Source organism: Halyomorpha halys, unplaced genomic scaffold (genome assembly GCF_000696795.3).
Source record: "Halyomorpha halys isolate HHAL.00 unplaced genomic scaffold, Hhal_1.1 Scaffold658.1, whole genome shotgun sequence".
Classification (NCBI taxonomy): domain Eukaryota; kingdom Metazoa; phylum Arthropoda; class Insecta; order Hemiptera; family Pentatomidae; genus Halyomorpha; species Halyomorpha halys.
The window spans coordinates 376,004-391,864 of NW_027110302.1; the positions used below are offsets into that span (position 1 = coordinate 376,004).

The 15,861-nt window shown below is 30.1% G+C and overlaps 1 protein-coding gene and 1 long non-coding RNA gene across 4 annotated transcripts in view; one reads left to right on the forward strand and one right to left on the reverse strand.

The window, feature by feature from the left end:
* LOC136796022 (uncharacterized) overlaps positions 1-15,861 on the reverse strand; it is a 38,888-nt gene that overhangs the window by 4,702 nt on the left and 18,325 nt on the right. The window contains exon 3 of one of the 2 annotated variants that reach the window (XR_010843718.1): positions 2,256-2,386. The exons of the other annotated variant lie outside the window; for it this stretch is intronic. This is a non-coding gene — a long non-coding RNA (uncharacterized lncRNA). The remainder of the gene's footprint in view (positions 1-2,255; positions 2,387-15,861) is intronic. 2 annotated transcript variants of the gene reach the window in all.
* Positions 178-10,022, forward strand: LOC106685106 (soluble lamin-associated protein of 75 kDa). 2 transcript variants are annotated; one of them, XM_014427619.3, is made up of 6 exons: positions 178-363; positions 4,489-4,580; positions 7,717-7,799; positions 9,126-9,306; positions 9,390-9,566; positions 9,644-10,022. In XM_014427619.3, exons 1-6 carry the CDS (start codon positions 332-334, stop codon positions 9,799-9,801), a joined length of 723 nt encoding a protein of 240 aa, XP_014283105.1. In that variant the 5' UTR covers positions 178-331; the 3' UTR covers positions 9,802-10,022. The 2 variants fall into 2 exon arrangements, with proteins under 2 accessions (XP_014283105.1, XP_014283104.1); XM_014427618.2 differs by lacking the exon at positions 178-363 and having other exon boundaries at positions 2,875-4,580.

Here is a 15,861-nt window from a genome sequence, read left to right on the forward strand (position 1 = left end):
TATATTTCATTATATATACCAATAAGATATATTTCAGTAACCGTATACCAGCTATATCAGCTGTAAAGCAGTTAATAGAATAACATTATACTAAATTGTGAATAGTGACGTCTATGAGTTAGGAGCAATCACGTGAATGCAAAACTCTTTTGTTTGCTTCAAGTGTTCACGTGATAAGGAACAGTATACATTAGATAAAGAGGAAAGTATTTATCTAATATTTTTTCCAAAGGACCAATTGACCTCAGATAAGAGATAAGGAGCTCTACTTTAGAAAGGGTTCTATCCTATAATAAGGGTATTTTTACTTCTCTGATTCACAACTGTCAACATGTGTGTGACTACAAGCATGCTTTGCAAAAGGTAATTTTTCTAATTATTTCATTATATTTCGTAATAAGGATAAGTAAACATTTTTTCCTATATTTCTTAATGTTTATAAATTTCATTGTTTATTACTGATTTCATAATCTTATCTTTGAAAAGAAAGAACGAACTGAGTAATAAAAAGAAAGTTTTTTTTTGGTTGATTAGCAGATAATATTATATTTTTAGACTTTTTACACAACTTTGATGATATTGATAAACTATCAGCAATATATTAACCATAAAACAATTAATTCAATTCAAATTAACCTATATACTCTGTAACTTTGTAAACAAAAAGTTGTTCTACAAACAGTCGAACCTCTACTTAACAAACCACTATTGAAAAAAAAATCGGTATATAGAAACAGACAAAAACACAATTTTTTATAATTGGTGTCCATGTGTGTGGTAATATATTAAAAATAATTATAAATTATAAGTTTTCACTTAATAGTTCAAAAGGGTTTAGTTAGTATTCCATTATTTTTTCTATTACAGAAGAATTAGCTTTTTTTATTGCTTCTTTATTCTGTCTTAACATTTGACAATTATTCAGAATTTTTATCCATTATCCAGTTATTTGTTCTTATTAAATCATTTCATGGACATATATCAACTCAGATTAAAAGAAACTTTCGGATTCAAATCTTGAATATAAGTTTACGTATTTTCTTACTTTTTCCATTGGTTATAAGTATTTCATTATTATCTGCCTCAATATTAACACTTATTTTTTTATGTCCATCTTCTTTGCCTCATTTTAGTGAATTAAAATCTGAGTTGACTTATGTCCATCAAATAATCTAAAAGCAAAGATCTGGACAGTGGACCAAAAGCCCGAACCATTCTTCGATTATTAAGGAAAACTAAAAAGGGCTAATTTTTCCTGAAAAAACAAAACATTTAAATTGGGTTGAATGAACTTTTAAGGGCTAGAGACAAAAGGAGTTCTGAAAAAATCCAATTTACGTACTTAAAAATGAATATAGATTCCCACTTTTGGGAAATTTTACAGTGCTGGTTGATATAAGTAAATTTTTTATTTTATAAAAACTGCTTTACTCTTTATTAGCAAATACTTTAAAGGTCAGATAAGTCCGGACCTAAATCAGGGATTTTAAGTATTAATTTTAAGCTTTTTAAATATTTAAAAAGCGCCTGAAATTGAAAAATACCTGCCTTCCATGGTAGCCTTATTTATCTGACTTCTCAAAAGACAATTATAACAAGTAGGTTGGACCATGTATGACATGTCACAATCTCACAAGGGGAGACCATAACACAAAAAAAGGCAATCCTTCCCCGCCCCACCAAGACCCCCGGGGAGTGACGGTCCTATATCACTTCTAGGATATTAGCTTAAAACGGGAAGAGGAGACTTTAAGATAGTTTAATCGAGCAATATTTAAATCACCTGAAATTGAAAAACTGCCAGCCCCCTGGCAATCATGCTACAATTGTAAACCCGCCGCCTTCAGCGGGCCCTGTAAACCTTTCTTAAAATTCCACCAGCAAAAGAGTAATTTTAATACATGTATATATATTGTATACATTGTATTTGTTTTTAAATAAAGATATTTAGGAGGTTAGAAAAAAAAGAGAGGATTTTAAGGGCGGGGTGTGTAGGTAAGAATCTCCTAATTATTTTTGGTGGTAAGATCATTCTCCTGGAGGGTTTTTAACTCCGTCGCCTTCCAATAACCAATAATTGTTGTAAGCGAACATTTTGAAGGTAAGATAAGAAAGGCTACCTCAGTAGAGTTTTATGCCGTTTCCTAATTTTGCTTAATTTCTTATTTTTGTACTGAACAATTATATGTTTTGTATTTATATTACTGAAATAGTTTACAATTTTAAAGAAATATTAGATCAAATTAAAAACATACTTAGTTCAGAATAGTACCACTGTTTTTCTACATTTTCTTTCTGCCAATTCATCTTTGTGGTTTTCATAATTGTTTTTCTTGTCTCCAATGAGCAAATCTTATTTCATCAGTGGTGTAATTTTTAATTCGTCCTTTAAAGAGAAGATTACAGTCTTATGAAATAGCATTGTTTTGCCATATTACATGGACATGAGAACATATTTAATAGATAATCTCATTGTTTCTTATAAAAATTTAAAATTTAATGAAATTCAATATAGAGGTTCAGCTGTGTAAAGTACTAGCGACTTTGGAAAGGATTATAGATGCAAAACATAATCTAAATTCTCTTAAGTATTATTCAAATCAATATTATGTTCAAATTTATAAAGATTATAAACTATATGGAAAATTTTAAGTAAAAGTAATAAGAAAAAATAAAATAAAAACGATTCACTCTGAATAGTTCATTGTTCACTTAACTTTCACTCCTTTTAGTTAATTAAATGTCATAAAAATAAATGTTTCATCATTTATAATAAAAATATCTAATTATGCATGAAAGAATTACATCATGGCTGGCTTATAAAGTATAATGCCATAATTTAAATTATAAATAAATAGAAAGTAATAATAACATAATAAAAGTCATAATAATGACTTTATAAATAATCACTTTTATTAATAACTATAAATATAAAAAATATATTTATTTAAAGAGTAATGAATAGTGGTCCTGTGTCTCAATCAATGAATTTTAGGATTCAAGTCAACTAAAGTAGTTACAAATTGAATAATAGTAATATTTTCTCAGAATCATGAAAGGTTTTCTGATTTTTAAAAAATAACTGAAAATTCTTTGCATTAGTTCAAACATCTTAGTATAATTCACCAAAAATAACTTCATTACTAAACCGTGAGACACTAATTAGTGATTAAAATAAGGTGATTAAAAATAACTAAAAGTGTAAGTTCTAAGACAATAATTTATATCTGTTACGCACAAATAAAAAATAGAAAAACACGAAATCATTCATCAAAAGAAAATTTCAGTTTTAAATCAAACAAAAGTTTTTAACCAACTGAAGCCTAAATAAATTTGTAATATGGAGGATCTGAAACTATTATACAATAAAAAATTTTTAGAGATATTTTTACAATTTAAAATGGTTGGTGAAAATAGCAAAAAATTTTTTGTCTGCACTAAAATGATTTAGTCAACATTTTTTTGCTGTGTTCTTCAGTGTTTCATTGATCATTATAATTTTAATTATAACGAAATTTCAGTACGCTGATAGGCAATAAAAGTGTTATTTGTTAGGGCTTTTTAAATAACTTATAATTAATCTCCCCCCCCCCATCACAAAAGTCATAAAAAAATATTTAAAAATTTAAATTGAGATTGTTTCCTGACCCTTTTTTAAACAGTTTATTTTGTTTGACATGATTAAGTTTTTGATAAATTTCTAGAAGCTACTTTTATATCTTTTCATTTAGAACAAATCTACTTTTGAGGCCATGTATGGCTGACCATGTTGAGCCACAAACTTAGCATTCTCGTGTCAGAAGCTGTGTCGGTTTGAATCCAGCCTGGGTGGGTTGACTTTTATTTTGTGATAGACCCTCTCAATAAATCTTGATTTGATTTGTAACCTTCAGGAGAGCCCACATTCCTGCCCTATGTCGGAGGACATAAGAACTTTAAATTCCAAATTAATAATAAAATAAATAAACCTTTTTTGATATCCTTTCATTTAAAACAAACCTTATCTTAAAATTGGAAAGTTGAGTGTATGTTTATCTATTTTTAAAGCTCATTCTTTAATCATTTAATGGGGATTAGACATATATTATGTTGTGGCTATTTTAAACATTGGATTAAGGTATTTTCCATTTAGTGTGGTCCTTTAGAACTTTTTTGCCTCTCAGAGTACTAATTTCAAGAGAATCATATGATTCACATACTCCTCATATTTTTCATCCAAAGATTATCTTTATTATTATAAAAATGTATATTTGAAGTTTATTATTGTTATGTAACTTTTTCTGACAATTTCTTACCATTTATGATTTATATTCAAAAATTTCTTAAACTTCAATTTCATGAACTTGGTGTCTTAAAATACACCTAATGTTTCATTCCTCTACTTCGTTCTGCATTATTCATAGCGACTGCGTATGAGTTGGCTGTATTTCAGTTTAAATATTTATCTATGTATTTTGTCCTCGATATCGATCAAATGTGTGATTTCAGGTGCAACAATCTTGTTACACTAGACTCTATAACCAATGAGAAGGTGGCCGGATATAATATTGAGTCATTGAACTGTCCGACCTGTTCTTCGTGTTGGTAGCTCCATTACATACAAATGTTCATTTATCATTATTACCTTCTTGCATCCTCCTGATTTTATAACCCATGAAACTGCCTGTGTCCAAATCTTATGTAATCAAGTTATATCTAAAAAAAATATATGTTTTGAGAAAAATTCTTAACTTTAACTATAGAGAAAAAATTAATCAACGCATGAATTTGTTTAGCAGTGAAAACAAAACATTCTAATTAGATAATTTTTAATTGGTTGGATTTTTATGTCCATAAATTGTTAAATTAGTAATCATTTTAGAAGGAATAAATGAGCCGAAATATTTTAATATATTTTACTTGAAGGAATCACATAATCAGTGATAAAAGTTTAGGAGTTATTCAGAGCTCTATTTTGGCCCATGTATAATTCACTATTCCTATCCCTCAATATCATTTAACATCCTTTATACCACATCTCTAATATTAGTTTAGTCAACCTGAACTATACCTGGGCCAAAAGGTTTTACAAATCTTTCATAAAAAATAATGAATGGCTTACAATATCAATAAACCAATACAATTTCAAGATAATGTTAATCATATTTTAGTAGTGATAGTATTTATCATCACCGATAATCAGCTCGTAACTCCAAAATTTCATTCACTGCTAGTAAGATGAATCACATTGAAATGATATCAAACTTCATTCTAAATATTAACATAGTGCAATAAATCCAGAGACCATCTATAATACAGAATTGAAATTATTGAAAATTGAACATTCCTCATGAAAATGTTTTTCTTAAAATTATTTAATTGTATTACCATTTCGTTCATATTATTGTATATTTTCATGTTATGAAAATATATTTTCAAAAATAGCTTATATGTCCAATGTTTTTATTTCCCTTTACAGAAATAGCTGTAAGTAAAAACTTTAAAATATTAAAAAAAATTTCAGTGATGTAACATTTCTGAACAATATTCTGTTTGAATATTTCATATCATCTGTTGAATAGTTAGGTTGAAAATCAAACCCCTAATCAATTTGTCATCAATCAACGATTAATTAATTTGTTTTACATAAAATTTTTTAAACAGAGTGTATATACATTATATATAAATTAATGATTGGAGAAGATGGTCGGGAGGTGCGATCAGCAAATAAATATTTTTTTTTTTATTTATGTTGTTCCTTTGCTGACCGCACCCCTGACCATCTTCTCCAATCAGTAATCTACGGTCAACTATCTACACCTCATTCATTATATATACATATACACATACTTTGTGTTATAGAAGGTCAAGTTTTATATTGAATTAATCAATTTTATTCAATCATTTAGCATGTGATTCATCTTCAATTTAGGGGGATTGCCCATTAATTAATGTTTTTAATAAAAAGGCAATAAATGCATGGAAAATCAAACAAAATCAATTTTCATATAACTGAATATATTTTTACAACTATCATAATATGCATTCATTTCTTGTCTGGAATTTGTATAGAAATATGAACATTTTCTCATACTTCTATACGATGACAAATTTAATTTGAAAAATAATTCATTCTAATGATAAAATTAATTTTTTTATAAGAAATGCATGTTACTTAGAAAATAAGTTAAAAAATACATCAAAGATTACTTATATTTGAAAAAATGATAACTGCAACAAAATTTCTTGACATATTTCAGTTTGTTGCTATTTAACTAAGCCATAATTTTTAAATTATCATATGTTAAGGGATGAATGCATACTATTGAAATCTGAACAAATAAAGTAAATTTTTAAGGGATGGGCCATGTTTTTCATATTTAATTAGGTTTATACTTTACCTATAATTTATTTGCTGTAACTGAAAATTAATATCAAAATAATTATTTTTTTTTTATTAGTGAAGCATCTAATTTAAAGTCATTTCAAATTAAAAGAATTGTTTTTAAGCCTAATTGTAAAATGAGATGAGCAGGGAAAGTCCTTCTGATTTGAATAAACCAAGATTTAATTCTTGCTTGGAACATTTTTAAGGTTAAAAACCAATTTTCTCTTCCAATAAAAAGTAGAAGGTACTTGACTCATCTTTTTGTTTAAACTTTAGCAATGTTATCAATTAAATACAAATTTATATTCACATGAAAAAACATAGTACACCCCTCCACTTTTTATACTGATTGTTGATTCATAATTCATTTAAGTTCTTGAAATTAAGGGGTCGGGGCAAGAATATGATAAGCAACACAATTTAAATTTTCTGTAGAACTTTTACAAAAAATTCTTAGTTTATATACCATAACAGTATAGGCAAATATGTTTGTATTACAGAGCTAGGCAAACAAATACAATAAATAGCTTTTTAGAGAAACAAAGAAGCAATTAGAATAAAATTCTAATTGTTGGTTGTCAAGTCTTTCAGATAATTATGCAATACAATAGTAAATATAATTCTATCATTACAAAGATATTAAGAAAAAGAATTAATCAACTAACTAAACATAAGCACTTCGTCTACGACGGCGATAAAGTTTCATAACTACTTTTGATAATGACCAAACACAAGCACTTCGTCATTGCTGTAGATAAAGTTTGATAACTCCTTTTGATGATAACTTTATAAGAATTGTATACATTCTGAAAATTTTATCTAATAATCGCTAAAACTTTTGATCATATCCATCATTCGTATATTTTAGAAACTAATTGATTAAATATTTAATTAATATGTTCTTTAATTTTGAAATGACTTTGAGATTTTGAGTTTTGATGTTGAATAAAGTTCATTTATTTCCAATGGTTACAGCAAATATATTTTATTATTTATAGTTGATAGAAGCCCAAAGAAATGTGATTTTATCTTTTGATTAATTTATTTAAATTATTAAATTATATTATGAATTTTTTAAAAAATATTATTCTATTAAAAAATTGGTCTTCTACTAACTATTATAATTTTTTTTTTTCTCAAAGTGTTTTAGCATTTATATTAAAATATTTCTGCTCTATTTCAAAAATATATTCATGGAACATAACTTATCCATAAATCCACTTATATATAATAATTTATATTGGATACACAGATATAACTTGAATACTAAAGATTATAAAACTGCCCTCCTGACCGATTTCTTTTATTTTAAATGGATAATTTTCTATTATTATTTATTATTGTTACAGGTATTTCTTTGAGAATCGATGGTGTGAAAAAAACTTTAGAAGAAGTTTTGGAGAATGAGAAATTAAGTGACGGGTGGCATAGTGTAAGCTAAACTTGTAGTTTTATCATACACACATTGTTTCAAAATGGATGAAATCTATTATTCAGACATTTTAAAAGTTGAATAATAGATTTGAATTAAACAAATTAGTTTAAAAAAAAAATTAACTCTTGATTTTTTGTGATCTGAACCTTATGTTTGATCTCTTCATTCATAAAAATGCTTAAGGCTGTTTCATTGTATTTCCTATGATCTCTTTGAATACATTTTTCCTTTTTTCTTTTCATATTTATTGAAATTTGCAACTGTATCAAATAAAAATACATCCAGTAAATGTGATGTGAGTTATATCACAATGGTATACAGTTATATATATACATATACAGTTTTGTGGAAAAATCTATCCATTGGCAGAGCCATTGAATTAGTTCATTGTACCCTAAACTTGCCAACATATTAAAATATCTCTAACCCAACAAATATAGGATCAGACACCTGTTAGATTTTAGAGAGTGTCTAGACTACAGAGAGGCAATAGGAAAATATATACTGCATTGTACATCGGGACCTTCATTCAAAACAGACAAAAATACAAGTTATATATCAAATATATAAATTCATAAAAAAAAAAGTTATAATGTAGAAATAATATGTTAAATATATTATACTATATATATAAATGACTTATCAAAATAATCAAATCTCAACATGGATATTTAAGCTTTAAAATAATCATTGATTGTTGTTTGTTTTGTTTTTATTTTAAAAGCATCACTCATTACTATGGTTTCAATTTTCTGAGCATCAAAATTTTGTACAAGCCAAAGACCTAACGCCTCAGTCCACCATAAAATGTTTCAACATTTGCGTCGAAATAGTAGAGGATTCTGTGTGGCAAGAATTGGATTATAGCAAGTCTGTAGTATTTTTTAGTGAACTGTAGCTGCAGTGTTTTTTTTTTGTTTTTTTTATAAAACATCAATATAATTTTGGTTTTAAAGCGAGGAAAAGAATGTCATATTGCTAATGAATTGAATAAATCCATCCGATACATTATTTTGGGTTTTGAAAATTTCTGAATTTTTTATTTTTTCGATTGGTTCTATAGACTTTGTGGATCTTTGGCCCAAACCAGCCTTCTCCACCCCTGCCTATCTTGGGCTCCTGCTTCCCAGTTTGCTACATTGGCATTCATTGTCATGTAGAGGTGCCATGATGGATTGATACTAGCCACATGTCCCGCCCATCTTAATAAAATTTCTGTACTATAATATTAAAATAGGATGACACTGAACACCTGATAAAGCTCTAAGCAATTTTTTTTTTTATCTATATTTGTTTGTGTTAAAAATTTATAAATATTTTCAGGTCACAGATGCCAATGATTTAGCCGCACATTATGCTTTGAGTCAAGTTATCTACAGAAGACTTGAACAGCCCCAGCAAGACAGGAATGAATGCCCGTTTGATATTCCTGATGACTGCGATCTCATCAGAATTTTTTGGAAAGATGGCAAGGCAGTTGGCTTTTACACTTTGAAACCGAAAGGTAATCTAAACTGAAAAATTTTATAATATATTGTGTGATATAATAATGTAATTTCATTAACAAACAACTCACAAAACTAATAGGAACTTACATCGAGCACAGAGGAGAGTCCTATGATATGGTTACATTGGACACGGCGTACGTAAGGTCTGAATATCGAAGAATGGGATTGGGCCTTTCGATATTAGAAGATATCACCTACAGATACCCAAATGAAGACATCGCATTCAGTTCGCCTATTGCCTTTTCCATGCTAAAAGGTATTTACACTTAATACTAATAATACTGATACATAAAATGTATCAGAACAGAATTTCATGATATTTTTCTGTTATAGTTATTGGAAAATTTATAACATTATATCCTGAAATGAAATATAAGCTTTGGGAAGTGAGTGGAGCTGGTTCCGAAGGAAGTAAAAAACTGGCCTGGTTCGCAATCGCTAGGAGCAAGAGAACTGTTCGCACCTTTGGAAGGGTTGGGCCTAGTTTGTAATTTCATTTGTCTCTTTAGTGATGTATCCATTTTAAAAAATGGAAAAACAAAATTGTTAAAAATCATTATTTATTTATTTATTTTGTTATTTATATATAAATTAGTAGTATATTTGTGAAGTAATCTATATGTTTTTTGTACTTAATTTTTTACTATTGCATAATACATCATCTTTATTATTCTGGCAGTATTAATAAATAATTTTATATATGTTTTATTAATTCTGTATTTCTAATTGTTATCACAATCCTTTATCATATATATTAAAAAATGTTGTTCTTTATCATTATAATTGTATACTTCCTCAATTATAAATTAACTTGAATTATCACTTATTGTATTCATACTTTCTTAAAATAATTTCTTTTTTAAAACAATTTACATATAGCTATTTAATATATTTGAAGAGTTCAGGGTAACAATATAAATTTTTCAGTAGAATGGTTTCAAATAATTCTACAATTCTCATTTAGTGTTTTCTATTGTTCATATTCCATATGGGCCATTGTAGATCAGGTACCTGAATGAAGAACAGGCACTTGTAGTCAAATGTGACTATTTTTGAATGTGAGTAAGGAATGGAAGAGTGGTCCTAGCAGTTGGGAATTGGTCTTATTCCATTCTCCTATTGTGAAAGTTAAGTCACAGTCGAGTGTTGTTCCAATGAACATTATATATCTGCCATCGAGATGTTCTTCAGAGGTAACGATTCTGTTACATTAACACAGTGACAGTTTTGGATTTAAAATTTCATCATATTCCTCCTCAAGAGCCCTATCCATCCCATTTTTCTTTTGCGGATTAGGTTTGAAAAAGATCAAGAACTTCCAATATCAGCTGCATGGAATGAGAAAGGAGACATGGGTGGAAGACGGGTGAAATATGGAACCTTGTCAGGGATAACAATCAAATTCTTTAATACTTTGTATTTATTTCATTTTTGAGCTACGCTGACCACATATATCAATACACACACACAGAGAAAGAAGAGCTGAACATGAAAATAGGCAAGAAATCAATTCCAGAAAACTTAGTCGCCTTGGTGATGAAGTAATGCTTCGCCCCTTGAAGTAATGCTTCACAGCGGTTCCATGGCGGTGGTAAAGAAGAATTGGGAGGTGGTTTCTTAGTGAGTAGGAACCTCACACTGTTGTGTAACTTTTTATTTGTTGCACTTCTTCTTATGAAATATTTTTCCCCTGCCCACAAAATGAAAACACACAGACCATTTTGCAAGACTTGGTTATTTTGACTCAAGGAACTTCAAAACGTCTATTTCCATTGAAAACTCGAATTCAAAATTATTCACATTCACAATACTTTCCCTTTTTATATATTTCATAAATAGGTAAGAGAAAGTAAAAATCAAATAATTATGTAAACAAAATTCTTAATTTCCTATGCAACAAACACACACAATCTTGATGAAGCAATCTAACATGGATCAAGTAAATGAGTCGTTTTAGGTCTTCTTGGAGCTGTAAAATTCAATACTCTAATCCTGGTTTTAGACATAAATTTGTTATTTACTGTATCAGCTCCAGATCAGCTCAGGAGTTGGGGGGGGGCATTCATGCATCTATAAAGTAAAGATAGAATCTATTCTATAGTAAATAAATTTTATTGTGGGACAAGGGCCTTTAAGAATAATTGAAATGTATAATTAAAAGAAAAAAAAATCTAACCACAGTACAAAAAATAACCTATTTTAAACAATATCTACAATATAAAATGTACCAGTAAACAAAATCAAATAATTCCTTGTCCTAAATTAAAATAAAAGAAGTATCAAAAGCAAACAAATAAGGATAATAATCAATTCATTCTTAAGTAATCCCTACAAATATATACACCAACATATATAAATATATGGATATATTAACATATGTACTCAGATACATGTACACATTTATGCACATGCCACAAATAAAATGGCTTGTAACTATATACTTTTTAGAGCAAATATAAAATATTAAAAAAAAATATTCACTTCTAATCCTAATTGAATTCTTAAATTAAGGTATTATGATAGAAAGCATCAGTTTACAAGGTGAGTAGATATTGGAAAAGGAAAGATTTAAATGAAGATAGGGAATAAGCATGCCAGATATTAGAAGGGAGAGAATTCCAGAGGGCAGTGGAAAGGGCTGTAAAAGAACTTTTGAATGTTTTAGTTCAGTGAGCAGAGGTCATAATGGCAAGGTCTTGTTTCCTGGGAGTGGATTGAGAATTTGAATTGCAGGAGATTGCAGATATAGAATGGGTGCTGGGAACTGATGATTTGGTACAGGTAATATCTAAAAATATTTTCAACGGTTAAAGGAGAAGAGCCACTTAAACTCCTCTTACAGGTGGAAAACACGAATGTGCAACAAATCTTAAAAAGGAATTCATGATTCATTTCAATCTGTTCTATAAAATCAAGAGGCTTCCGTATAACACATGGAATGTATAACAGCTGGAGTCAAAGTGAGGGAAGTGAGGATACAGGAAGCTTACATTTAGATTATGGGAGTAGGTGTCAGAAGCAATAAAATTGTTTGAGTGTGTTTATTATAAGGTTTAGTCAACAGTAATACTTAAATCATTGACAGGGGAGCTGAAAGTGATGACATGATCAAATAGGATTGAGGTAGGATAGGTGGCATTGGATCTAAGAAAGGAACTCAAATATTGTATTCTAATGGGCTGAGTTAATTTATTCAAATTTACCCAGGCACTGAACCTATCTAGGTCTTCCTAAATATAGGCAAAAGCTATGAAAAACTAAGGGATCGGTAAGGATAAATGATTTAGAAGTTGTCAGCATGTAAGGGGTAGGTTGAATTAGGAAGATCATTGATATAGGAACTAAACAGGAGGATATAAATACTCAAACCCTGTGCTACACCTTAGGATAGAGTAAGGAAGGAAGATAGAGGTTGATTAGGACTGCTCGAGTTCGATCGGATAGGAAATATTGAAACCAGAAAATGAACCATGAAAACCACTGGCTCTCAACCCATCAAGTCTATGAAGCACCATGCTATTGAACTATATGTGTAGCACACCACCAATCCTGAATTCTGGCAAGAAGAGGGCCTCCCCCACCCCAGCAAAATATTTGCAAATTGAATTAGTTAAAAGTACACTTTTGTTGCGCATTTACCAATTGAAACTTTATACCTATCAACCCAACATCAGAAAATATAATTAAACAAAATAGTTAACAATAAATTCTCGCAAAAATGAGTGTTACTAGACCTTTCTGCGGCCATCTCTAAGTTTTAAAAAAAATGTTTGATAATTTTCAGTTAACATTTCAAATTTTATTATATTTAAATAAAATAGAATATCATATCATTATATAAATATTTAAGTTCATATAAATCAGTGTCTAGTCATAAATATTTTTTTTAAAATGGATAAAAAAAACATAAAAGTTTAAATAGAATGTAGACGTTTGCAAGCAAATATAAATTAATATTTAAGGCAAACATTGTGCACTGACTTGCAGCAACATAATTGAGTTATAAATAAGGATTCTTTGATTGCTTAAGAGTTATCTTGGGAATGAGCAAATATGAATCGGCGCCTTATATTACTTTTTTTTTAGAAGATAAATATGACCCCAAGCTGCTATTTGTAGGGCAAACAATGTAATAATAAACGGAATTTTCCAACAAAGATCTCATGTATCGGTGAGATAAGAAGTTATGTCCTTATAGAATCGGCTATCACAAAATCCCATTGCTCAAGATGCGACGTCTATTGACTTCAGATGCTTAGTGTCTTTTTTTTCCCTTACACGGGATTTTATAAATTATAGCTGAAATATATTACCCAAGATTTAGTTAAAGTTAATGCTAAACACATATGTTGGCAAACTATAGGTAAGGTAATAGTAGACATCAAAAGCAAAACTCTTTGGCTTTCTAATGGTTTATATATATAAATAAATTGATAATTTCTTTCTTGACAGTTGTAGATATATATATTTGTGGGTCTAGAGGAGCAGTCAATAGTACAACTTTATCCAGACGCCGTTTGGCAACCTTGTTTGCATAGTCATGGCAATTCTCTATTACATTGTGACCTAACTAACTCCAGGTTTGTGTAGGAACTGGCTACAGACATTGTAAATCTTTGGCCGCCGGGATCGGCCTTCTCCACGCATGTCTTGAGCTACTGCTTTCCAGTTAGCTGCATGCAGCTCTTTGGCATGTTGATTCTGTCTATCCTTCTGGGCCCTGTTTCATAATGAAAACTAATAGTATTAGTTCAAAATACAAGTTTAGAAACAACGTGTTAATTACACTAATACTTATTTTGTTTCATAATAGGGAGGTCTATTAGTGATATAACAGGAGCTAAAAGGTACTAAAATACAAGTCAGTGTAATTGTATTAAGTTAAATCGACAAGACTAATAGTATTAGTTTGTACTTTATTATGAAACAGAGCCCAGGTGTTTGGTGTCTCACGTGGTCTCTTGCCAACTATAGTGGCACTCATTGTGTGGTGGCGTCCTGATGGGTTACTTCGAGCCACATATCCCGCCCATCTTAACCTCCTTATCATGAAATATTGACTGACCAGTCACCGCAAGCAGTTCATTGTTAGTGCTCCATGTATTAAGTATCTGATCCTGTAATTGTACAGAGGCCTTTCCTTTCGAATCCCTCGATTCTCTGACAGCCTTATCATGGAATTGTACACCTTTAGGTTCAGGTTTTTCGGGATTTCAGTATTCCTGACAGAGAGAAGACTCTGTTCGCACTTGTTATACGCTGGCCTATCTCAGTCAATTGATCATTTATTGAGGTTATTGTGGAGTCGAGGTATTTGAAGCTGTCTACTTTCGGAAACGATTTGCCATTCACGCAGATCATATCGTTCGGGTGGATTTTTCGGCTTACAATCATGTATTTTATTTTGTCTTCATTTTTTTGCAAAGCCGATTTCCTCGGCTTCTCTTATTAGTCTTTGCGAGTTTTTTCCTGTCATCGTGGTTACTTCCTAGGACCGCAATGTCGTCATCGTGGTTACTTCCTAGGGCCGCAATGTCGTCATCGTGGTTACTTCCTAGGACCGCAATGTCGTCAGGATACGCCAGGACTTTATGTTTCATTCCGACGTGCACTCCACCACTTTCGCGTGCTGCTCTTCACTTCTTGCTAATCACTTTTTCCAGGACTAAGTTGGACTTCATAGTTTCAAATACCTTGTTTCAGGATTCTGCGTTTAGGGTCATTTATACACGCTTTTATGAATCTAACCAACTTTGCTCTATTGGTATATAACGCGTCTATATTACTAGACATATTTACTATTTTTATAACGGGAAGAATATTTTTGCTCTCATCTCGATATGTTAATCATCAAATCCTTTCATACTTTATATTTGTCCATTTTTCATTTCTAATAAAGATGTTCATATGTAACATGGTCCGGTTCTCTACGTAATAGGATAATATTGATATTTTGTGTTCTTTTAAGGGCTTAAAGGTTTTTTTTTCAGGGTGTGAAGCAATTACTCAGGGGATGCCATAACTCTACTCTCCTAAGCAAAAATGACGCCAAGGGGTGGCGATTAGGCCACTCCCTTGAAGGAAACTTAACGTCGAGTTAATTGGGATTTCTAAAAACCAATATCAACAACAAAATATGAGTACACTTTGAGTAACTATCAACTTTGGTTGAGGTGTGCCAGCAACTCTCAACTGTCAACTACGGCGTACTGGATGCCATGCCTACGAAAGGAATAGACCCCGCCTTCGGCGTCACTCGCACTGGAAGCGTACCCCGTCCAATATACTCCTTCCTCAAAGATTTAACTAAATATATCTTAAAGGGCTTTAACGGACGGACAAATAACGGCATTTTTTTAAAATTGCAATATACCTGTCAATAATTCCTTGTTTCTCTGTTGGAATAGAAAACGATCATTTGATCACTAACCTATATTTATCGGACAAAACTCTTTCTACGAATCGTCGTTGGAGTTCGTAGAATAGCGTTCCTTGATATTAATGATTGCATAATTTAAAACGGAATAATTTTTTATGTCATTGAAGCTAAA

Excerpts from the sequence above, each read along its gene's own strand:
- LOC106685106 (XM_014427618.2), top strand. The coding sequence starts at position 4,448 with ATGTATTTTGTCCTCGATATCGATCAAATGTGTGATTTCAGGTGCAAC. Across the intron at positions 7,800-9,125 it reads TAAGTGACGGGTGGCATAGT|GTCACAGATGCCAATGATTT; the intron begins GTAAGCTAAACT and ends AAATATTTTCAG. Across the intron at positions 9,567-9,643 it reads TGCCTTTTCCATGCTAAAAG|TTATTGGAAAATTTATAACA; the intron begins GTATTTACACTT and ends TTTCTGTTATAG.